This window comes from Oryza sativa, chromosome 1, assembly GCF_034140825.1.
Source record: "Oryza sativa Japonica Group chromosome 1, ASM3414082v1".
Lineage (NCBI taxonomy): Eukaryota > Viridiplantae > Streptophyta > Magnoliopsida > Poales > Poaceae > Oryza > Oryza sativa.
Genome location: NC_089035.1, coordinates 9,012,810 through 9,036,957, shown reverse-complemented (window position 1 = coordinate 9,036,957; position 24,148 = coordinate 9,012,810). Strand labels below are relative to the sequence as shown.

Below are 24,148 nucleotides of genomic sequence, written 5' to 3'. Positions count from 1 at the left end.
GGTGGGGAGGAGATGAGAGAGGCCACGCGCGCGCACGAGATCGATCTCCAGCAAGGTTGGTACGCCCAACTCCTTTCCCTCTCTCCTCTCCTCTCCGATCTCCGCCTCGCCCTCGGGGCATTGCTGGGGAGGGATGCGGTGGCGCTGGCGCTGGCGGCGAATCGGCGATGCTGCTGCTGCTGCCCAGGCCCAGATCCGTGGAGTGGAGGCGTAGATCTGTGTAGCCGAGTGAGTTCGTAGCGTGTGGTGCGTAAACTTCCAATGGCGTCGCGCGTGTGTAGATCTCGTTCGGTTCGATCCAGAATTTTTTTTCCTCGAGAAAATGGCGTGGTGCTGTGTGTTGTGTTCCGTTGCGTAGATCCTTGGGAGGCCTCTACAAGTCCGCGGAATTCGTTCGTGCGTGGGGTGCGGAATTGTTAGTCCGTAGATGAGCTTCTGGTCGGCGATCCGTTGTTTGCTTTGGCTGAGGTGATCGCCTATCCGTTTCCATTGCCGACCCCTTTTCACGTGTTAGACTTGTATATTGTTCATTTTAATTCCAGTGGCATCGTGTTGCGTTGCGTTGCATTGCATAGATCCTTCGCACAGCAGACTGGTCTGTGAATTTTGTTTACTCGTGGGATGTGAAATCATAGTCTGTAGATGCTGTTTTCTTTGCATTGCCTGAGGGATCACGGTGCCGTTTCAAATAATACCTCAGGTTTTTATGTATAACGCACGCTCTTGACTTTTCGCATAACGTCTTATTTAAAAATTTAGTATAAATATGTAAAAGTACTAAGTTAATATTATAGTTTTTTTATGATAAAACAAGTTACAACAAAATTATGGTATTTATATAATTTTTTTAGTAAGATGTCAAACGTCATGTTAAAAGACAACGGCATGACGGGAGTACTTCTTAATGTCGATATCCTTATATACTTTTCTCGTTTGCAAAAGATCTGGTTCGTTTGAATGAATTGTGATTTAACTAACTGAACTATGGAGCCCATTTTGGTTTTGGTCTTACATTATCTGAGCTGAGATTTAAGAACTTTGCTGCATGTGCTTTTGTATCATATCTCATATTGATTCTTGATTGTTTAAGGTCTTGCACAACTGCGGCAAGATGGGCCTCACTTTCACGAAGCTTTTCAGCCGCCTCTTCTCCAAGAAGGAGATGAGGATCCTCATGGTCGGTCTCGACGCAGCTGGTAAAACCACAATTCTCTACAAGCTCAAGCTTGGAGAGATTGTCACCACCATTCCAACAATAGGTAAAAACCTATTTGATATTTTATATGTTTTGACTGGATGTGTCTGTTAAGTACATTCAAATACTCCTACTTTGTTGTCGGTAAGTTGGGTTCAAACTATAGTGTAGTCAAAAAGAAAAACAGATCACATAGAAGTAAGGTCCCTTGTATGAAAAAGGGCTGGATTCCTTCCATTGGTGGCTTGGTGGATGTCTTAGTTTACAATTGTATTTAGTGGCTCACTTGCATTATTTTGTATCCATTTTCATATTGCAACCTGATAATGTTGGAAATATGAACAAACATGGTTGCACGCTTGTATGGCTCTATGTGCAAGTGCAAAATATTACTGTTAGACAGATGAGAGATAGTTTTTCATTTTTGAAATAATGCTTGTAAAGAGAGCAAATCAAGTTACTGTTTTTCTTTGATGTCTAGGGTTTAATGTGGAGACTGTTGAATACAAGAACATTAGCTTCACTGTCTGGGATGTCGGGGGTCAAGACAAGGTAAAAACCAATTCGTTCTTGCTTTTTGTAACCAAAATCACTTTTCGCTTCAGAAGGTATTTCTGCAATCAGCAGTAGATTTTCCATTGTGCTGTATTGGACTATTTTAAACACATCAGACAGTAGGGAATATATGAACTTCATACTAATATATGGCCACAGCTCTAGGGTTTTAGAAACTTTTTTTCTCATAACATTATGTTTTCTAAACTACAGATCAGACCTTTGTGGAGGCACTATTTCCAGAACACTCAAGGTCTCATCTTTGTTGTTGATAGCAACGACAGAGATCGTGTGGTTGAGGCAAGGGATGAACTCCACAGGATGCTTAATGAGGTAAACTTTGTTTAAGGATCATGTTCATGTTTCTGGCTTAACCTGTTACATGGATAACTTTGTTCTGTCATATAAGATGTATGCTGAACATGCCTTTTGGTTTTGTTAACTTCATCCTATTTCTTGTTAAGCATATAACCACCTCCAAATAGTTTGTGCAGCAGGATGCATCATCAGTGACTTGATTTATAAATGTCAGAATAACGCATACTGATTTTAGTTTAAGTGCAGCCAATTTTTCCTCACAAGACAACATAGTATGGCACCATTCCATGACATTTAGTAAAATGAGTAAATTGGATATACCATCATAAAATACTCATTTTCTGATGTCACATATTTTATTGTTAGTTCGTCATATTCATACACAAGTACCCTTTTTTTTTCAGATAACCTCATAAGTGGTAGTAGGTTTAAGTTTTTTTCCTAAGCTTGCAATACTTATTAACTCATCAATAGAGATATTGGGCATGTTCCTACACTTCCGACATATCCTCATAATTTTTTGTTACTATACCGTTTGCCCAGAATTTTAAAAATAAATATATGCTGTCCAAAATATGCCATGGTATGCTAATACACACTATTACACACATAGCATATGCTTTTCAGAGCTTAAAAGTTAAGACATGCCTATGCAAAATGTTGCTAGGTATTAGTTCCATATGGTTAAGGAATCTATCCTCTTAGGCAATTAGAATCCTGAATTTTGCTTTCAGATACACTTGGACTATGTTACATACATATACAAATTCTTTTCAATCACTGCTTTAAGCATTCAGTCATATGGCATTTGCAGGATGAGTTGAGGGATGCGGTGTTGCTGGTTTTTGCTAACAAGCAAGATCTTCCTAATGCAATGAATGCTGCTGAGATCACAGATAAGCTTGGTCTCCATTCCCTGCGCCAACGCCACTGGTAATATATGGTTGCTTTTGTTGTCACTTGTAGGCTGTCTACTTCTCATCTCATCCATTCCTATTTTTGTTCTAAGTTTGATGGTCTTGTATTCTGGTTTGTCGATTTCTATCTTTCAATTTTAAACTTTATGTTTTAATATTTTAATGAATCAGCCTTTTGGTTTACCTTACTCCACTTTGTGGTTCAACTCTTTTTTATCAACTAAATAGTCATAGGGGGTGAATAACTGTGTTACTCCGTATGTATCTTATGCCATTTACATATTTTCACCAAGAACCATCCTAGATCTATAAAACTTTTTAGTGATGTTCACCTATACAATTATGTGGCTCATTATTACATGATGAATAGAATCACCTTAACAATGGATCAATAACTTTCGTTTTTTTCCTTGAAAATATTATGCTATTTTTACATATCATAACCTGTTGGATTTTGCTGTCATTTAGGTATATCCAGAGTACATGCGCCACAACAGGAGAGGGTTTATATGAGGGCCTTGACTGGCTCTCGAGCAACATTGCAAACAAGGTAGTTCCTATGTGCCATTACCACATTACTCTGTCATGCAATTGTACCATGAGGGTGTTTGAAAGATGGTGGTACATGGTTTGAAGCTTACTGTGTTCTTCCCCCCATTTTCCCAACCCACCTCTTTCGTTTTCTGCGCGCACGCTTTTCAAACTGCTAAACGGTGTGATTTATGGAAAAACTTTCTATATGATTAATCTATTTTTCAAAAAAAAAAGTTAATACTTGATTAATCATGCAACAATACGAGCTTTGTTTTGCGTGCCGGTGACCAACCCCTCCTCCCGAACACAGCTATGCCAACTCTTTTTCCAAAGTTTTGTTATATTGATAAAATTTGATTGGTGGTTTTGTTCTTTTTACAGTATCTGTCACGCTCTCATCTTTCAATTGACTGCAGGCCTGATTGGATGACCAGAATACCACATTACATAGCAGTTGCATTTTCTGGAGAACGGAGGAGATGGTCATTTTGATACTGAGATTTGGATTATTATTTCACTGGAGTGTTCGTTGAATATATTGTATTTCTTCGTTAGGCTTTTCAGATCTGGTTTGTTATGTTACCTAGCTACTCTCTACAACCCCTTCCGGTATTATTAAGAGACTAATTGTCAGCTTGAACTATATCATATATTCATATACGATATACCCGAGTAATGCAGTTCTTTTCCTCAATTAATCGTTGCTAATGCCCACTAAATTCCCTATGTGTTGAGTACTGGTACACATAACAATCATCACGAATTCATGACAACTGGGATTTCCACTAAACTGAATAAAAATGTCATATTATTGCTTAGAAGTTAAAGCATCCCAAAAATTACCATGCTTATTACTAGCAGCAGCATCTTTATGTAAGATACTATTGCAATTTGCAAATGCAGAGTTGCTACTACAAAACATGAGAAAGAGAGAGAGCAGAGCAGTACACACATCTTCAATGGCGGAGGAGCACCTGGTCGGCGGCCTGCTGCTCGAGACGGCGGAGGCGCTCGACCTCCCTGCCGAGCACGCCGCAGCGCACCATGGCCGCCGCCGTGCGCCACAGCAGGCGGAGGTCCCCCCACGGCTCGGCGGGCGCCATCCGCTTGTGCAGGTAGCTGTCGAACGTCCGGCGCTGCACGTGCTCGTCGGCGCACATCTCCACCAGCGCCTCCCTCCCGGCGTTCCCGCCGTAGAACACCCGCTGCAGCAGGTCCAGGAACCGGAACGTGGGGCGGAACTCGTCGTCCCACCGCCGGAGGTATCCCGCCCGTATCCCGGCCTCCGTCACCGCGCCGGTGAGCCGCCACTCGTCGGCCATGGCGCGGCCGCAGAGGCGCCCCGACCTGGCCGCGAAGTAGATGCCCTCGCCGGAGCACCGGGTGACGTAGCCCGCCGCGTCGCCGACGAGCGCCACGCGCCCCACCACGCGGCGGGGGCGCGGGTGCTCCGGGATCGGGTGCGCCTCCACCCTGACCACGCGGCCGCCGGCGACCTTGCCCGCCGCGCGCGCGCGGATGCCCGACTGGAGCCTCTTGATCTCCGGCTTGGCGGCCACCGTGCCCGTCCCGACGGCGACGTGGTCGCACTTGGGGAAGACCCAGCCGTAGAAGTCCGGGGAGACGTCGCCGCCGACGTACATCTCGGCGAGGTCGTCGTAGTAGGCCATGGCCTCGTCGGGGAGGCGGATGCGCTCCTGGAACGCGATGGCCGTCGAGTAGTCCCCCGCGCCGACCTCGCGGGCGACACGGCTGTTGGCGCCGTCCGCGCCGATGACGGCGTCGACCTCGAGGACGCACCGGGAGGAGGAGGGGCCACCGGAGTCGGAGGAGATGTAGTGGACGAGGTAAGGGTCGGTGGCGGGGTCGGCGGGGAGGGAGAGCGAGGTGACGAGGCCCGGGACGAGGGTGGCGCCGGCGTCGGCGGCGCGGCGGCGGAGGAAGGAGTCGAGCACCTCGCGGCGGAGCATGGGGATGTGGGCGCCCGGGGGCAGCGCGCGGGAGAAGTCGGCGGCGAGGTTGGACGGCGAGAGGACGCGCATGCGGGTGACGCGGCGGTCGACGAGGTCACGCGGGATGGCGAACTCGTCGAGCATGCAGAGCGGGATGGCGCCGCCGCAGGGCTTGGCGCCCGACGGGTTGCGCTCGAGGAGGAACGCCTGCGCGCCCGCCGACGCCAGCGCCTCGGCCGCCGACGCGCCCGCGGGGCCGCCGCCCACCACGGCCACCCGCAGCGGGCGCCGCGGCGGCGCGGGCGTGGCGGAGCTCGAGCAGGTGACCACGAGGCGCGCCGGGGAGTGGCAGGCGGCGGCGGCGACGGCGGCGGCCATGGTTGATGCGAGATGAGATGCGAGTGGAAGATTGGAGTGTAGCGGCGTTGTCGAATTTACCCAAATTGTTTTTGTGGGGATCGAGTGGGAGATTGGAGTGTAGCTCCGGTCGCGGCATGGTGGTACAGCAAAAGCTGGGTGGGATGGGAGATGGCGCCACAGCTCAAATTTTTTTTATGAATTTTGGACAGGGGTGTTTGATGAAATTTCAGAGATTTTCAAATGAACCTTTGTGTTTCGATGCTTATTTCTTTGTAGCTAGAATAGGGTTTTTTTTTTTTTGAATTACACAGTACAACGCAGAAACTCTCAACGCACGCGCACTCACCCTATGAACACACGCACGCAAACCCTACCCCTATGAGCATCTTCGAAGACTAGGCCGGCAAATCCTGGAGAGATTGATGAAGTCAGCACCTCGCTGTCGACGGGTACGTCGCCTACCACTGAAAGTACAGCGCCGCTAAATCCTAGAAAATTCGTTCCCATGGGGTGTCGAACTCAGGACCTTAGGTGTAGAGGTGGAAAAAAAAGCTTAGGCTCGTGAGCTCAGCTTAGGCTTGGCTCGAGCTTGGTTGGCTTGACTCGGCTCGTAAGCCAAACAAGCCAAGCCCAAGCCTCCTTTTCAGCTCGTTGCTGAAAATGAGCCGAGCCGAGCTAGCTCGCGAGCCGCTTGTTTTGGCTCGTGAGCCTAGGCCATCGTGTGTTTATATCGATTATTTTACTTTATATGGCGTTATTATTTGTCAACTTGAAATTTATCATTAAGATTTTGAAGAATTGAATAAACAAACTTATTTAAATTTTATATGTTGATGATTTGTTTTTACTTTTTCTAATAATTATAAAATATATATGAAGAGGTGTTTCAATAAGAAGGCTTGCAGCCAGGAAATGAGCCGAGCCGAGCTCAAGTTTTATCTTGTTTCCAGCTCAGTTCCACCCCTACTCAGGTGCTACTGAGACTCTTGTAACCATTAGGCTAGATGCCCTTTCACAGAATAGGGTTAATTGGATCATATGATCTATCTGTGTTTTAAAATAACTCAAAAACATTTCTTCAACATGAGAAGAAACCATGTTGAAGGTTAAATTTGATAGCTTTTATAGTAGTTGAATAATGTTTGGTTTTAAAGCTGAAGATTTGTTTCTTACATGGAGTATTTTTTTAAACAAAAAAAATAAATGCCGGAAAATGAACTTCTAGTTGCTTTAGTGCTTTCAAAACTAAGATTTTCTTTTGAGGTGTGGTTCATAAAATCAAAATAGAGTATTCACGCTCTAGGTGAACTATAGTTGTTTTTCATTACAAACTTAGAGATGGCCTCAAGGGACTACGCCGACCAGGAAGGTGGGGGCTTACTTCAATAATTCAATCCATGACATGCTAAGTATAATACTACGTCCATTTCAAAATATAAAAACCTAAAACCGGATGGATGGAATGGACCATCTCCTATTACTAGTGATCTGAACAAAGATCCTGTCGGTACTTCTATGTTAGGATGGAGGTAGTAATTATTTCCATATCAACCTCCATGGTTAGTACAACTCATGTTTAGTAAAACTGTATGGTAACAGCAGGAAGAGTACACAAACATGTCAACATAAATAACAAAAACCTTAACTGACGCTTCAATGTCAAGGTACATTCTATTTCAGTGATGAGATTTCTGCCTCTCACACAGGTTAGATCACTTGGAACAGAAACACAGCATGCATACGATCTGTTTCTCTATCAGGTCTCCATATGCACACAAGTCCTCGAAAAATGGATAACGGAATACAATCACAAGTGCGGGTTGTCAAGGTAATCGCCTAGATTGTTATCTTGGATTTGGCAACTGCAGATCATGCAAAAAGATGTGCCTTGATGGAAACCTCCAGCTCCCATCTCATGGAATTGTCTCACCTCCATTGCTACCTATGTATCTGTGCTGTGGTAAAAACTTGTAAGCATGATGAAGGTAGATTTTGTCTCTTGACTTAACTTCAATACTCCTAAGAATACTGCTTTCTTTGAGAACAAAATAACAAATAGTACCTCAAATGGCTGATGATGCTTGCTGATTAGTTCCGGTGCTGTCATCGATGGGCATTCCCCTGTTAAGGAATCTGTTAGTCATGTGGATGTGGAGAGAGAGGGAGGAAAGTAGGGAGAGAGGGGGAGTACAATTCTTTAGCTCCAAGTTTAAGCTGATCAATCTGATTCTGCAGATCAACACATGCAGCTTGAATAGCTATATTTTTCTGACACAGCTCCTGCCATTCCGTCGTCAAGGCATGGAGTTGACCACCAGTGTTTTGCTGATCAAAACACAAATGATCAGCTTGGCTGTGAAATATGCCGTGGTTAAGAACAAGAGCAGGAGTAATATAATTACCTGGTGAAATTTCCTCTCGCGGTTGACAGTTTCTATCTTCTCATTGTATTCGACAGCCATCTTTTGCATCCTATAAAGAGATCAACCCATCATATGCTGCTAGAATGATAAATGCTATATTCGACATCTTAGATACCATGCAATCAGGCATAAAAATAATCTACCATCCATATTGTTACAGTGATAAGTAGCATTGAGACTTACAAGAATGTCGAAATAAGTGCTTCAAATATCAAAATAAGTGCTTTACTGGAAGTTTAAACAGCTAAGCTACACTATCAACATATGAGACCAGAGTCTACAAACAGGAGTACTGAAATGGCTCTAAATGAATCTCATGAATAACACAGGATACGTAGCTCCAAATTCAAAGATAATAAACTTATGTCACAATAGCCTACCTAGACAAAACTGATTCCATTTGTCTATTCTGAAGCTTCCAAACCTCAACACCATACTTCAGCATAAGCTCCAGATTCTCTATCCTGCAATATTAACTTTATTTCAAAACTAATAATAGCATAGAAGTATGCTGACTCCATAGATGATAAGAAACCATGGTCAGAAAAAAGCAGTATATCCTACACAGTGCGTACAGCAGTCGAATTCTGAAGTAACATGATCGAAGCTTTACATGTTCAATCATAACTAACCTAGGAGCTCCCATTGTCAAGTAAACTGTTGAAGCTGATATTAGGCAATACATGATCAAATATCTTAATTTACCCAAGATACATTTAGTAAAGTACAAGGAAAAGTCTTCTGCTATGAGCATTATACAATCCTCCAATTTACAAATTGTCAGTGTATCCAAAAAACATGCTCTTTTATCAAAATAATACTGCTTGTTATTTTAAACAGACTGCAGAAACCTTTGTCAAGCAGCCCATCCTATCTACTCTGATACTATTCTCGAAGTCTATGTTTTCCACACCAGGGAAAGCTTAAAAGCTATTATGGTAATGAAAAATTATCAAAAGGACATGCCACAGGAAGACACTGGTCCCTGTGATCCTATCACAATCAAATGCACAACGTTCAACGATACTGCACCTTTGATGGTAAATTTCATTAGTTCAGTACCCTGTGGCTCTCTACTCTTACCTTATGATTTGATGGTGCAGCTGGCTCTGAGCATTTCTTAGAGCCTGCCTCCATGCAGCAACATCATTCCTCTTGTTCGCTGGGGGTGGCTCCAAACCATAGCGGGACATCTCTATGGTAGCAGGAGGTTTCCCAGCTCTAACACGCTCGTACTCTTTAGCAAGCATAGGATGATTCTAGAACAGATGTGCAAAATGAGTATCAAATAATAAAAACTCATAAGGTTGTAAACATATTCACATGATGAGGCATAAGTTCTAAAAAAATGAAACCCAAATTGTGATTCAAATATTTTGTATAATTTCAATAAGCAATACAAGCCTACAACGAATTAAATGGCTGTATGTATCTTCAAATATGACTCAATTGCACAGATAAGCACAGATTATATCATCCAAAAGGGCAAACTTTGTGAAAAAAAAGGTATTAACCCTTTCCTTGCTCTCTGAGCTCTAAGACAACTATTATGGAGCAGAGTTAATATGATGCAAACACCTAGACTGGTACATCTCATAAGAATTATTTAGATGAAATCATCAAAGCGTGAATGCCCATTCAATTTAGTTCTTTTTTCTTATAATAACTATTCTTCATTGACTGCCGTGTGCACTTTTGATACCTTAGGTCATATTATTGACTGCCACAGGTTCAAATTGCCTGTCGGTTTAGCTCAATGCACACAGAACATGGAAAAGAGCTTATATTTCAGTTCTTGGTGCCTCAAATTGTATACTTAATTTCAAGTAACCGATCAAATCAATAGGTTCATTTGGTGGTCAAGAAATGTTGCTAAGTAAAAAAGTTAAATATTTGCAGCCAAAATATGTTGCTTTTCTGTTTGCAGCAGGGTGGATCTAGTCAAAACTATCAATTATTATTATTTCAGAAAATTTGAAGGCACGGACCATCAGGCATCTGTCCTCCATACGAGCTAATCAATTGAAGCATGTGGCAACAGAAAAAAATACTCTCTTGTTCTTTTCAGGATCAACGTTAACATACAGACATTATAGCAGAGCAAAACATTAAGCTTTACAAAAAAAAAAGTTCTATACAAATCCAAGCAAGCCACATATACTCAGTTAATTAGCTCAACTATAATCCAAAATTCCGCCACCAAAACATAGTTATAAGCACAGTTCTAAAGGAGGATAATGTACAGTATTTAGCAATGTGCTCTCACTTTCGAGTACACAACTACTAACCCTATACACCCCCCAGCCTCTAACCCGTTTCATTCTTACAAGTAGCTATAACCCTAACGCGAATCACATTCGAAAGAAAAGATACAGTTCTATTTTTTTTCGCCTGAAAAGATAGTTGAACGCAACGACCCCGACGCTGAACTAGAGCTGCTCCAAGAACCCACAAGGAGAGGAGAGGAGATGAGAGATCGCGAATCTACCTCGAACCCGATGGCGGGGACGGGGGGGAGGTCGCGGAGGAAGTCGGCGGGCTTGCGGCTCCCGCGCCGCATCTCCTCCTCCACCATCCGGTCCACCTCCCGCTTCACCGCCGGGTCGCCGTAGTCGCCGTCGATGTAGGGCAGCGCGTCCACGGCCTCCGCGTCCGGCGGCGCGCGCCACGGCGCCCCGGAGGGCGCCGGCGGGGCCTCCAGCATGAGCACCTCCCTCGTCCCCGACGACGACGCCATCCCGGTGGCCGCCTGCCGCTGCCGCGCGCCGCTGGTCGCAGGGGAGGTGGTGGAGGAGAGAGAGGAGGGTTCAGGGTTGTCGCCGCGGGCGAAGGGAGAGGAAGAGGAGGAGAAAAGCTCGTGTCTTCCTCTCTCTTTCCCTTACGGCCCACTGGCCCAAGGCCCAAGAGTGGGTGCAAGCCCAGCCGATTGGGCCAGACAGGTGCAGGCCAGCGCTTTCTTTATTTATAAGTTTATAACTAGCAAAAATGGCGTTGGGTTTGAAGATAATTTTTACGATGGGTAGAAACTCTGCCAATTTAAATGACAAACTGAAACAAGATAAATAAAATAATGGCAAAACAAAGTCAGAAATCATATATAGCATTGAGCCCAATTACACTTGCTTCATGCGTCATCACACGGAGAATCCTTTACGTACACTTTTTAATAGCCTCACAAAATCGATCGAGTGGCTATTCCATAATTCGTCGCATATGTATTTTGCTATACCTCATTGACCAAAAATTGAAATTTTGATTATTCAATTAGTGAAAGTTTTTTTTACTGTAGATGAAAAGCATTTGCATGAGAACAAACTTGCCGCTACACATCTTAAACAATGATAATTTCAAAATGAAAATATTTATGGAGAGAGAAATTTGGAAGAGAAAAAAAAGGAGGATGAAAAAAAAGAGGAGTTAGGTTTCTTCAAATTCGTTGTACTATATTATGTCGCATCAAAGTCCTAGGTTGAATTTTTTTTAAGACGGAGGAGTACATAATACTAACTAAACTGCTCCTTGGCTGCTACTCCTATAGTACTATTGAACACGAGATTTGACCTGTGAAAGAGACTAGAGCATCTTAAAGCGTGTCCACGTCATTAGTAATTAACTGTATCCACATCATTATCATTTATACTCATAGATAGATTCCGATCTGCGCTCAGCCTGATGGAATCCCTCTACCATCTTCGTTGACAACTCGACATGACACATTACGCCCCTTTGTGTTAACAAAACGCCGAGAGCCATTCGAGAAGAACATCTGCCATGTTGAAAGTATGTACAATAAATCAGTAATCTATGGCTCTAGGCCTCTAGCATGGATCCAGGAGGATCCAGAGTCCAGACGATGCCGGGTGGCGTTCTGGCGGAGATTTCCTTTTTTTCTTTTTTTTTTTAAAAAAAAGAAACATACTCCCTCCGGTAGCGTTTACTTGGTAATTTCAAATTTTTACTATATATTTCAATTTTTCCTAATAGTAATTTTAAGATGGGTAGGCTACAATGAACAAAAGTTTCAGGTCTTGTTTGGTTTGTAACTATGCCAAACTATTGGCGATGCCAAATTATAGGTAAGTTTTTGCCAATGCCAATATTTTGACAATATTTATGTGGTATTGGCAAGGATTGGTAACAAACCAAACATTACCAAAATGACCGTTTAAAATGCCAATATTTTGGTATGCAAGTTTTGGCTTCAAACCAAATCATCCATCAACTTTACTAGCATATAATGTCGCTTGTTCGCGCGACTTTAACCATCATGTTATATGTGTACATGAGCATGTAATTTAAATTGGCAACAATAAACATCGTTTCATTATGTTAAGTATGTGTTGAGAGAAGTGTAGTTGATCAGCTATAACCTGAAAGCGTATCTGTAGGTGAAACACTCATTCTTAAGCCCAACCTATTAGCTTTTATGCTAAAGAAGTGAACCAAAGTATAACATTAAAATCATAGCAAATTTTATTAGTATGTTATGTGATATTGTGACATTCAAGTTACAGCAGTAATTTGGAATTAGTAGGTTGTAAGGATTATCTATAGATAAAATATAAGCCTATAAGCCGATAGTCCATTTATAAAAAAATTCGAATTATTATTTATAAATAAAGGATGAGATTTTATTTATAACATAATTTCTACTGAGTGTGCATAGTGCAAAATTATCACATGCCATAAGCTAGCTGACTCCCCCACTCTTTTCCAATGCTACATTTCTTTCTTTGCTCTTTCTCTCTCTCATTTCCAAATTGTTGGAAGGTTCCAGAAATTCATCATCCATTTTTCCCTTTATAATTGATGGCTCAACTCTCTTCTCTTTTATTTTGTCTTTTTCTTGATGCAATAACCATTGTTCACTGGATGATGTGGCTCATCCCAGAAGCATTTTAGAATTTACTTTTCACTAGCTAAGATGTTCAGCGCACAACAAACTTTGACAAAAGAAGATGTTTTATATTCTAAGTATTTATGTTTTTAAAGAAAAAAGTTGTCAAAGCACGTATCAATAGTGCCTCAGTGCAAATATTTAAAAATGGAGAAAATAAACCTTTTACACTAGTTTGTATGAATATATCTTCAGAAATTTTGTAACAAACAAACATCCTCATGTCCTACCGACGCAAAACAAGCCCTACATTTATTGCTGATTGAGAGGAGTCGATCCTCGTGTTCCTGCGTTCGGTAGTAGTAGTTTCCAACCCCCTTTCCTCGTTTTCCACACGCACGCTTTTCAAACTACTAAACGGTGTGTTTTTTTGTAAAAAATTTCTATACGAAAGTTGCTTTAAAAAAATCATATTAATCTATTTTTTTTTAAAAAAAGCAAATACTCAATTAATCATGCAATAATAGAGACTTCGTTTTGCGTCTCCTGAACAGAGCATATCATACATCGGATTACTGGGTGAGACTGTGTCCTCAATGTGACTTTGCTCGCACGCGCCGCACCACCGCCTGCTGGCATATGCTTGTGCTAGGTGCTCCTCCGCTCACTTGCCTGTTGCGTCTTGCCGTCTTAGCTAGTGTCAGTTATGCTGTTTTTCAATTGAGAAACGACATGGCCCAGTGTCGCTCGATCAAGAGGTAACAATGTTTTAAGGGACTACCTATCCATTTGTCGATAAATTTTTCTCCAAAAATTTGACAGATGTAATTATAGTACAATTGTAGTGTAATTACACTGTAATTTATATGTAATTACACTGTAACTTGCATGTAACTACAGTGTAACTTATATGTAAGTTTCACATAATTTTGAATCGTTAGATCTATTACAAGATTTGTTTTGGTGAGGAAGAAAACAAATCATAGCACACACGTATGTGAAAGAATTTGTTCCCACGACCTCCATTTTACCGAAATAACATGTTACAGAGAGATTTTTGAAAGTTACATACAAGTTACACTATAGTTACAGTGTAATTACATGCAAGTTACAGTGTAATTACACTACGATTGTACTGTAATTACATCTGTCAAATTTTTAGGGAAAAATTTGTCGACATATATATATAGCAAAATCGATGTTTTAATCTCCCGTTGGTCGGTGACACGGGTATATTTTTAAAACATAATGTATTTCTACAAAATTATAAAAACAAAGGCAACTGAAGTAGTTTAAAAGCGTAGTGTTTCTTAAAAAACCGCTATATTTCTTTATATTTTTTAAGAAAAGGAACTTAAAAAACCACCAGCTTAGTTGTTCTCCTTCCTTCCTTAAAAACCTATCTTAAAAAAACTCTCAAGAAAAGTGAAAGAAAAAAAAATCTCACGATCACGTATAACGTATTGCATGTAAAACTAGTTTTAGAAAAAAAAATCTTGTGCGAGCACTCTTTTATTTGCCACTTTTAAATATAACAATTAAAGATTTATTACTCGTAGTTCAGTGATAAATCTTTAATAATTACCCATGTAAGAGCAAGTTTAATAGTATAGCCAACTACTAGCTCCAAATCACTTATAACCAACTTAATAGTCAATTCATACAATAGTTATCTATAAACATATACTTATATGGTTCCACCTGTCATACAAATACTTGTATTCGAGTTCGTGCTTCAGCTGAATAAATTTGTAGCCTACTCTTCTCCCTCCTCTTTTATATTATCGATATATGTTTAAAGTTAGCTTATAGTCTACTGTGCCTGAGCCCACTCCCCGGCACACAAAACGAAACAGCGTTTTAATGCGTAATTAATTAAGTTTTAGCTATTTTTTTAAAAAAATGGATTAATATGATTTTTTAAGCAACTTTCGTATAGAAACTTTTTGCAAAAAAACGCACCGTTTAGCAATTTGAAAAAAGCGTGCGCGCGGAAAACGAGGAGGAGGAGCTGGGAACTTGTACTACCGAACGGAGCATAAAGGCAAGTTTTATAAAAGAGGTGGATGTTGCATCTAATCTTGACCACATCATCAACTAATAAATGTAGAGGTAATATGTACAATATATCACATCTATACTAATTCTAATACACTAGCCCCAATGTTTGTTTGCCTAATCTACTCTTCCTCTCTCTCCTTTTGTCTTGAATTTTGTGTGGTGGTTGCATCTTGCATGAGATCCACCGCAATAGTAAAGTAAGGTGCTTTCTATAAAACATGTACATCTCAGCAATAGACTAGATTAATAGTAAATCACCTTAATAGTATGTCTATATGGGTATCTATATCTCTCTAATCTATTGCATCGTTTTTTTCTATAGACTATCTCCAGGTTAGTAGATAGTTTTACTCTCTCTCTTCATTTAATCTCTTTCAAATAGGAAAATATGCTGACTTGGATATCTTGTAGAGAGCCTATAGATAACCATTGCGGATGCTCTGAGAGGTGGCTGCATATCTCTTTCATCTCTTCTCTCCTCCACCTCACTATTTTAGCTTATGTGACACCTATGAGACTATGCTTTATGCTCATAGTACTTGTCCTAAGAGTGGTAATATCTCGTTGGGTGGTGCACTCCATTCCAGTCCACACTCCGCGCTCCCGTGATCGCGCATCATACTTAACCACCCCCACCCCGACCCCGCGCTTGACCCGGCATCTTTGGCCGGTCATACACGCGGGGGGCCTTTGCCTTTGGCACCCGGCGCGCGTCCCGTCTCCCACGCCCGCACCCGCACCACCGCCCACCACCACCACGCCACGGCAGCCGCACCGCACCGCACCGCACCACCATCCTTCCTAGGAAAACCCCACCCACCCTCACCCTCCAGTTCCACCGTCGTCTCCACTCTCGCCCTCCTCACGTCACCCCCACCCCCACCACCACCACTCTCCCACCTCGGCCGGCGCCACCTCCCCACCCCAGCCCTCGCCGTCGTGCCCAGGCGGCGGGCCCTGATCCGCGAGCCTCCCCGGTTGTTGGGGGCTGGGGGTGCATCGATCCAGGTTGGTTTTCTTCTACTCGGCCAAAGATCGGATTTCTCTACTACCTAATCTTTGATGTGAGGAGCATTAGGTATACGGCGGCGATCTGTGACTGTTCGTGCTCGAATTGCGGGTGTTCGTTCTGTGTTGTGTCGTGCTACTAGGATTGAAGATGTAGTAGTAGCAATTGCCACCGGGATTGTTTGCGTTGACGTGATCTTGACTCGGCTACTTGTCTTGTAAAATCTGCAAGAAACTTAGCGTTGCCGGATCTGGCTCATACGGTATATGGTGATGCTACTTTAACTTAGTGACATCTTGGATGGTCAATTTAACTTAAGAAATCAGTTTCGGGTCGCAATTTTGTCTTCTGTGGAACTGAATCGGCTGGTTTTTCAGAAGCACGGCCTTCTGAATTCTGTGAAATGCTTCTCATTTAGGATACTGCTCTTCCAGCCACGTATGAATTACATGCGGTAGCAGCTAGCTAACCATGTACTGATATCAGTTTAAAGTAGCATTTGTTGTTACTTTCTGTTATCTTTTGTATGAAACTGAATTTTTGTTAACGGCAAGTTTTTTTCTCGCACCTGCCTCATAAGCTGTTATTCTGTTGTTTAGTTCAGATGGTTGCCTTCATACAAGGAAGCTGAACAGAAAGTAGTTCGTGCATATTTAGTACTCTTCAGATGTCTGATGATATTTATTGCTTTTCAGTTCCGTATCTAGTGGACCCTTCTCTGTCGAGGTACTAAAATGTCCTTTCTATTCAAGTCAAGCAATGGTGCTACAACAGAGAAAAACTTGACCCTAGAAGAGCAGCAGGAGAAGGTATTGAAAAAAATCCCTTGATTGTATATCTCTTCGTAATTTAATTTAGTTACTCTCGCTTTGAACCATTTACTTTGTTGTTGTGCTATCTACTGATGAACAGATAAATGACTTGCGTAAGGAGCTTGGTGAACACTCATCAGAAGAAATACAAGATTTCCTTTCAGATGCCTCGTGCCTGAGATTTCTTCGAGCAAGAAACTGGAACGTGCAGAAAGCAAGTAAAATGATGAAGTCAGCTGTAAAGTGGCGGGTGTCATATATGCCACAAAAGATTAACTGGGTATGCTTGTGTTAATCATCAATTGAATATGCATTTCTTTATGGGCTGTAATAGAAATAGCATTATAACTGAAACATTGGTGATGCTGAGAGCCATAGGTAATTTCTAGGTTGTTTAGAAGGGATTAAGGTTAAGACTAAAAGACTTTGGTGCCCCTCACTAAATGGGGGATGGTTGGGGGGGGGGGGTGGAAGAGTAGTTGGGAGTAAGGTGGGAAGTAATTTCAATGAGAGGTGGTCAAGTGGCACTATAGGAATCCTTATATTTATGGACAAATTACGCTTGGAATTCTTATATTTTGTGGAAAGAGGGAGTAGACAGGAGGAATAACTGCTGTTAGTGTCAATTTAGACAGGATTGTGCTAATAGGAGGATAGCATTCTATGAATCATTGGGGAGAAAGCATTGTGATGCTAAAGCAGAACATTCTTGATACTTAGGAAGTAACTGCATTTTCAGGTTTACAACATAATGTAATCTTATTGTCCTTTCAACCTTCAGGATGATGTTGCACATGAAGCAGAGACAGGAAAGATATATAGGGCTGACTACAAGGACAAACATGGAAGAACTGTTCTTGTCCTGAGGCCAGGCTTAGAGGTTAGTGCACTTTCGGCAGGAAGAAAGGAATACATTAACATCATAACAGTCTTGTTTTGATATAGCTCGTGCTTTCTGTTTACTTTGTATGTATCTACTCATCTGCATTAGTTGTACATCTGCCAACCATCTAGTATGCTCTGAAATCAGATTGGGATTATACCTTCCAGATAAAAGGGACATAATTACTTCTCCATACAATGTGTGCAATGCTATCATGTTATCCTTCCTGCTATGAATCAAATCGACCATGTGGATAACGGAGGGATACATACATCTTTACAATTTTAGCTTGAAGTCAATCAGCATTTGGAAAAACCAAAAGGAGAATCTCACTCTTTGGTTATAATTTTATTATTCCGGATTTTTCTTATTGTTTCTCAAATCAATTGGGTGTGTGCATGTGTGCATTGTTAGATCATTTGTTATGAACCAATATTTTGTGACAGCTATGCCACAACAGTTTCTGGTTTGATTGCATGCTATGTGCTGATTTTACATGTTTAACTTTGAAACACAACAGAACACTACTTCAGGAAAGGGACAGATCAAATATCTTGTTTACTGTCTGGAGAAAGCAATTATGAGCCTGACGGAAGATCAAGAGAAGATGGTCTGGCTGACAGACTTCCAGAGTTGGACATTGGGGAGCACACCGCTGAAAGTGACCCGAGAGACTGTGAACGTCTTGCAAGACTGTTACCCTGAGAGGCTTGGGTTAGCAATCCTTTACAATCCTCCTAGGATATTTGAGTCCTTCTGGAAGGTGAGAACAACCTTAAAATATCTTGAGAGTACAGTTATTCACTTATTCTTTCTTCCGTCTTTTTACCATATAGGATTTTTACCGTTCAACCACACTTGCTAGTGTATTGTTTTGGTACCTCCCTAATGTTGAGGTACTGAACCACAAATTAACATTACAAAGTGTGCATATTCTCAAGGACAGTAAAATTAATCTATTTTTAGTGTGTTACTCTGTTGTCATGAGATAAGGTAGCCTAACATTAGTTACTGTTGGCAGATAGTGAAGCCATTTTTGGACCATGAGACCTACAAGAAGGTGAAATTTGTGTACTCCAGCGATAAAGAGAGCCAGAAGATAATGGCTGACGTCTTTGACTTGGACAAGCTCGACTCAGCATTCGGAGGAAGGAATCCAGCTACCTTCGAATACAATAGCTATGCTGAGCGTATGAGAGCCGATGACATTAAGATGGGTTCTTCATTCAAATCAAACGGCATCACCCTGCCTCAGGACCATTCACATGTATCCGCTGACAAGGAGGCTAATGGTGGCGGTTCGGACGCCTCAAGTGAGGCCTCCTTCTATAGTGGAACTGATTCCCCGAATCACGAAGAGGGAGGTAGCATACTGGCTTGAGAGCTCCTCCCTCTTCGTGCTTAGCTGAGTTGAACTGCTTGCTTGCTCCAGTCATGGGTTGGGAATATCGGATAGGTCAATATATACAGTTAGCTAACTAGGATGGAACGTTTGGACCATCGGCTGTGATGCATTGACATCTTCCTGAAATATAAATGAGAAAATTCTGATGGATAAATTCGGTCGGGGCATTTCTTTGCTGCTGGCCCGGCGGAAAAAAAATTCTGATGGATACCCTGTGGCATTCCTCCATAATAAATAATTTGATGTGCCGTGTACTTGTATGCGTTCAATTCCTGTGCATCTGAATATTTGCTAGCTTTGGACATTTGTGTTGTTTCGTGCTGTGCTAGAAAGGAAATGGCTGGTCAGTGATGTACATCTTCAGGCCTCCTTTGAAGATATGGGATTTGGAAACAAATTTTATGGGAATTGGGCTAATTCCTATAAAATTGTTGCATTTTAAAGGAGCCCTTAAAATGGTCAAGCTCAGTTGTGTTTCATTCCTACAACAGAACACTACTTCAGCATTAGCTCGGTTGAGACTTGAGAGATGGGACAAATCAAATTTGTCAATGACAGTCAGCTAGGAGTAGGTGTAGAGACCTGAATGAATGTTTGGACCCATTTCGCCAGTTTACGAGCTGGAGGATAATAATTAATTATGTATATCTTCTGTTCATGATATCATTGAAAATCCGTGAGAAAAGTTTGGGCAATCACTCGTCTCTCGATAATAAATGGGAAGAAAACAGAATGGATAACATGTTGCATTCCTCCTCACAGAATAATTTGATGATATGTACACTTCAACTTGCATGAATTGAGCACTCCTGAATTCCTTTTCTCTGGAACAAAAAGGTCACCCATGCCTCGTTTAAAGAAACCAACTTTCCAGAGTTACAAATCGATCGTAGACTACGAAAACAAAAGGGATATCTGGGAACATGCATGTTATGTTTTATGCAAGTATATCTGTCAGATCTGGTGTTCACGGGCCTACTTGTTTGAGCTACCGAATTATTATTTTTTTGTTTGTGTATGTGTGTGTTTTACCTTTAGCACTCGGTTTTGGCTTGAGGATTGCTAAGTGGCATATGTACCTGTTTGTTTGTTAGTCATATACTCATAGTGTATTAGTGTATCAGAGACCGCAATTATTAAGAAATAACCTAATATCAAATAAATAGAATAAGCGAGGCTTCGAATCCAGACCGGCTAGCTCCAAAACCCACCACCTTGTAAAGCTAGTCGGAAAGACCCCTAAACGTTTCTTATAGTGTATCAGTCTACCAAAATTTGTCAATAAAAACTGCTATATTGTCAAAATCTTTGACACCTTGGCAAGCTTAAGATGATCTTGTCGTAACTGTGGCTACAACCACACAGCCCCATTCTACTATCCATGATGTGTCTTCAAAGCTTCAGCTAAGAAAATATGTGTTTTAAGGTCGAAGCAAACCTAACATAGATCCACCAATTGACGACCTTGGACAGTTGTCATAACTTGTTGGCGAACATGCAATATAATTTGAGCGTTACTTATAGTATTGTAAATAAATTTCTTTTAGTAAACACTTGATATAACTATACTTGCCTATGGTCTAAAACTTTTGTAGATCCACCGCACCATTTGGTCCGATTGGCTCTTCTGAATAAGATGATCAGATCGCCCATCATAAGCAGAAGTTGCCATCTACTTCCTCCGTATCTCATATTATAAGTCATTTTGATTTTTTTTTCTAATTAAACTTCTTTAGGTTTAACTAAATCTATAGAAAAATTTAGCAACATACACAACACACTGAATTAGTTCCATTAAATGTAAAATTAAATATATTTTAATAATATTTTTTAAAAAATATTACTATATTTTTCAACAAATTTAACCATTTTTTAAAAAAATTTTAAAAAAAGTTAAAGCGACTTATAATATTGAAATAGTAGTAAATAAACCGTGTTTTCCTTTGTGTGCAGTTCAGAATTAGGCCCTAATTCCTCTCATATACTATCACGAGGATGCTTAACAAGATTCTAAACTGTGCGATTTTTAGAAAAGCTTACGTATAAATTGCTTACGATAATTTTAAAAACAACCAATTAACTTCGTAACAGTTAATCCATAATTCGTTTATGCCCACAAATACCATCGCAAAATCAAATAACATATCACCTATTATTCATCTTATTCAGAACAATCAAGCTATGCTGGGCATGTTAATAGAATCATGCGGGAGATAACGGGTTTGTTTATATTAGTGCCAAATTCTGCCCAACCATTTTTTTTGGCAACTTTAAAAATAACAAATTGATTTGATACCAATTTTTGCCTAAACTAATACCAACTCAGCTCTACCAATTAATTTGATAGTGTCTAAACTTGCGAAACTTTCAAAACTTTCAAAATACTAGCATGTCAAAAATTGACACTAATCTTAGTTTCAAAAAAAAAAATTGACACTAATCTAAACAAGCCCAACAATTATTCCATCCTCTTGTACGTCTTAAGTCCAAACCATACTCTCGCCTTGTAAAAAGATGCTCTAACTTACTACCCTCTAACTTTGAGGGGTTGATATGTGAGCCCCACAGCTCATGGACCCACGCGCCCCTCTCACCTCATGCAGCCGGGCCCCACAACACCTCGGGTTCCACCGTTCCATACTTGCAGCTTTGTTAAGACCAAGTTTAAGTATAGTCAACTACTAGCTTTAAATCATCTCTAGTCAATTTAATAGTTAATTCATACAATAGTTATCTATAAATATATATACTACTCCCTCCGGTCCCATATTAATTGACGTTTTAGACATGGTTGAGATCAAACTTTTATAACTTTGACCATCAATAACTTTAAAAATGTTTAGTTTAAAGGAACTAGAACAATAAATATATATTTGTCTTTCAAAGCACTATAAGAAAAGTAAATTACCATATATTTATTTATTATATATCTTATATTAGAAAAATAAGATCAAACATATATTTTGTTGACTGTATCATTGTCCAAAACATCAATTAAAATAAAACGGGAGGGAGTACACTATTAATACATTGTCCCATCTATAATACATACACTGTATCTTGAAGTCCGTGCTACAGCTGGTTACAACGTTTCTCTTAGAGCAGGTACAATAGCAAGCTATAAGCCAGCTGCAAACATATTTTAAGGAAATAAATAATGAGAGAGAAGGGCAGCGGACTACAAATTTGTAGCCAGCTGTAGCACGGACTCAAGACGCAGCGTGTGTATGATAGGTAGGACCAGGTATTAATAGTAAGTATATAGTATATAATTATTGTATAAATGAGCTATTAGATTGTCTATAGATAAATTGGGGCTAGTAGTTGACAATACTGTTAAACTTGCTCTTAGTTCCAGGTGGGCGTCGTAGGCTAGGCCGCCGCCGCTGGCCAGTTTGTTCACAAATCAATACCCAGCGATCGATCGATCATGCGACGCCCGCCCACACGCGTTCCACATGGCCACCCCGCCCCCATCCCTTGCTGCTGCATGTTGCCCACTTCAAACTCTAGCAGCGGCATAGCTAGCTCTGTAGCTCATCGGAAACAGGCGGTATCCAGAAATAATTCCTGAATTTTGTTGGCGACGCAGCCTGTGGCCGCCCGCGAGGCCACGTAGCGCATGCAGATATGTAGGTTAAGCTGAGCACAGTGTGTCATGTGTGTGCTCGTGCAAAGCATGGGTAGCTTCGTCAGCTGCCGGAGGGGTATGGATGAACCTGGTAGTCCACAAAGTTTTTCAATATCTGTCGATCGACGAGTTACATGGATATCATCGTCTAAATAGTTAAGAGTTCTTTTTTGAAAAAAATATATAATGAGATAAACTAGTATGTGATACACATATTCTACAAACACACAAGTTCAATTCGACTTTTATAATAAACCAGGAATACAATCCCTATTTCCATCAATAATACAAGCTCTCTCTTTATAATATAAAAAAAATCAACTTTTATAAATTGCGATAAATATAACAATTTAACTGTAAATATACATATACTAGTAGAGTTTATTTTAATTTTTGCAAATGGTAGAAGTTAAATTTAATCCTATGTGTTTTTTTAGATAATAGATTAAACCGGCCTCTACACCCAAAAAATGTACACAGCCTAAAAGTCTCTTACACGAGCACTTAGGCTCACACCCTTACAAAAGGTTTAACGCAAATTCGAGTGACCATAAACGGACACTTAGACAATGACAGAGATTAGCCAAAACAGTACTTAAGACAACAAAACCCCATGGTGCAAAGAAAAGAGAGCATTAAACTTCCAATCTTCTTCTTAAGTTCCACCCTCTCATTGCAAAGAAACTAGAAACTCTCTTCTCCAATATCATGCAACCATCTTTTACTCTTTGGCCATCTTCCTCCTTAAGCAGCGAAGTCCATTGTCTGGTCAATTTTGATCTTGTCAATTTTGTTAATCTTCCTCCTATGTGTTTATAGAATGATATATTTCATCTTTATCAATTTTGTTATTTTTTAAAGAAAATCATAACAACTTTAGGAGACCTATCAGAAACAACGGGACATTCCCTCCCGAGGCAAAAATCCATCTTCTTAGTATTCTGATACATTCATTTGATGCACTGGGTGACAAACTTGATACATTCATCGATCGGTCGCCGGCCGGCTTATCCTTTTGTTGGAATCCAAGTGTCCTGATTGCTAGCTAGCTCGTTGGCTTGCTTGCTAGCCCACTGTAGCAATTTGCACTTGCTGGACGAGGGAATGCCGCGTACGTTATTTATGTGAAGTCTCGCTTTCGTGTATATGGTCTTTTTTGAATTTTTGGAGCGCACGCATGCATGGGTTCATATGATGTACAATTTGTACATTATGCATGTTTGCTTAGAAACGATCGGCGAGAAAGCTTCATGAGA

The 24,148-nt window shown here is 41.0% G+C and overlaps 4 protein-coding genes across 7 annotated transcripts; 2 read left to right on the top strand and 2 right to left on the bottom strand.

The window, feature by feature from the left end:
* The first annotated feature begins 11 nt into the window (after positions 1-11).
* LOC4326208 (ADP-ribosylation factor 2-like) lies at positions 12-4,213 on the top strand. Of its 3 annotated transcripts, none has more exons than XM_066305316.1 (7): positions 12-228; positions 1,091-1,259; positions 1,677-1,747; positions 1,964-2,083; positions 2,883-3,001; positions 3,454-3,535; positions 3,936-4,213. In XM_066305316.1, exons 1-7 carry the CDS (start codon positions 13-15, stop codon positions 3,939-3,941), a joined length of 783 nt encoding a protein of 260 aa, XP_066161413.1. In that variant the 5' UTR covers position 12; the 3' UTR covers positions 3,942-4,213. The 3 variants fall into 3 exon arrangements, with proteins under 3 accessions (XP_066161413.1, XP_015611313.1, XP_015611320.1); XM_015755827.3 differs by having other exon boundaries at positions 15-55; XM_015755834.3 differs by having other exon boundaries at positions 15-59.
* Positions 4,214-4,305: 92 nt separating this feature from the next.
* Positions 4,306-5,892, bottom strand: LOC4326207 (uncharacterized). The gene has a single exon (XM_015755802.3). It carries the CDS (start codon positions 5,847-5,849, stop codon positions 4,476-4,478), a length of 1,374 nt encoding a protein of 457 aa, XP_015611288.1. The 5' UTR covers positions 5,850-5,892; the 3' UTR covers positions 4,306-4,475.
* A 1,559-nt stretch (positions 5,893-7,451) lies between these two features.
* On the bottom strand, positions 7,452-11,081 carry LOC9272163 (pre-mRNA-splicing factor SPF27 homolog). Of its 2 annotated transcripts, none has more exons than XM_015755811.3 (7): positions 10,743-11,081; positions 9,338-9,513; positions 8,635-8,718; positions 8,234-8,303; positions 8,023-8,156; positions 7,894-7,952; positions 7,452-7,786 (listed from the first exon to the last, which is right to left on the bottom strand). In XM_015755811.3, the coding sequence occupies exons 1-6, from the start codon at positions 10,989-10,991 to the stop codon at positions 7,895-7,897; spliced, it is 771 nt and encodes a 256-aa protein (XP_015611297.1). In that variant the 5' UTR covers positions 10,992-11,081; the 3' UTR covers positions 7,452-7,786; position 7,894. The 2 variants fall into 2 exon arrangements, with proteins under 2 accessions (XP_015611297.1, XP_015611304.1); XM_015755818.3 differs by having other exon boundaries at positions 7,452-7,781.
* A 4,722-nt stretch (positions 11,082-15,803) lies between these two features.
* On the top strand, positions 15,804-19,530 carry LOC4326204 (uncharacterized). Its single transcript, XM_015755790.3, has 6 exons — positions 15,804-16,160; positions 16,857-16,970; positions 17,074-17,253; positions 17,755-17,853; positions 18,377-18,619; positions 18,878-19,530. The coding sequence occupies exons 2-6, from the start codon at positions 16,896-16,898 to the stop codon at positions 19,235-19,237; spliced, it is 957 nt and encodes a 318-aa protein (XP_015611276.1). The 5' UTR covers positions 15,804-16,160; positions 16,857-16,895; the 3' UTR covers positions 19,238-19,530.
* The last annotated feature ends 4,618 nt before the right edge of the window (positions 19,531-24,148 follow it).

Excerpts from the sequence above, each read along its gene's own strand:
- LOC4326208 (XM_066305316.1), top strand. The coding sequence starts at position 13 with ATGAGAGAGGCCACGCGCGCGCACGAGATCGATCTCCAGCAAGGTTGG. Across the intron at positions 229-1,090 it reads GCGTAGATCTGTGTAGCCGA|GTCTTGCACAACTGCGGCAA; the intron begins GTGAGTTCGTAG and ends TGATTGTTTAAG. Across the intron at positions 2,084-2,882 it reads TCCACAGGATGCTTAATGAG|GATGAGTTGAGGGATGCGGT; the intron begins GTAAACTTTGTT and ends TGGCATTTGCAG.
- LOC4326207 (XM_015755802.3), bottom strand. The coding sequence starts at position 5,849 with ATGGCCGCCGCCGTCGCCGCCGCCGCCTGCCACTCCCCGGCGCGCCTC.
- LOC9272163 (XM_015755811.3), bottom strand. The coding sequence starts at position 10,991 with ATGGCGTCGTCGTCGGGGACGAGGGAGGTGCTCATGCTGGAGGCCCCG. Across the intron at positions 8,157-8,233 it reads GCGAGAGGAAATTTCACCAG|CAAAACACTGGTGGTCAACT; the intron begins GTAATTATATTA and ends TGTTTTGATCAG. Across the intron at positions 7,953-8,022 it reads AAACTTGGAGCTAAAGAATT|GGGAATGCCCATCGATGACA; the intron begins GTACTCCCCCTC and ends ATTCCTTAACAG.
- LOC4326204 (XM_015755790.3), top strand. The coding sequence starts at position 16,896 with ATGTCCTTTCTATTCAAGTCAAGCAATGGTGCTACAACAGAGAAAAAC. Across the intron at positions 17,254-17,754 it reads TGCCACAAAAGATTAACTGG|GATGATGTTGCACATGAAGC; the intron begins GTATGCTTGTGT and ends TTCAACCTTCAG. Across the intron at positions 17,854-18,376 it reads TCCTGAGGCCAGGCTTAGAG|AACACTACTTCAGGAAAGGG; the intron begins GTTAGTGCACTT and ends GAAACACAACAG.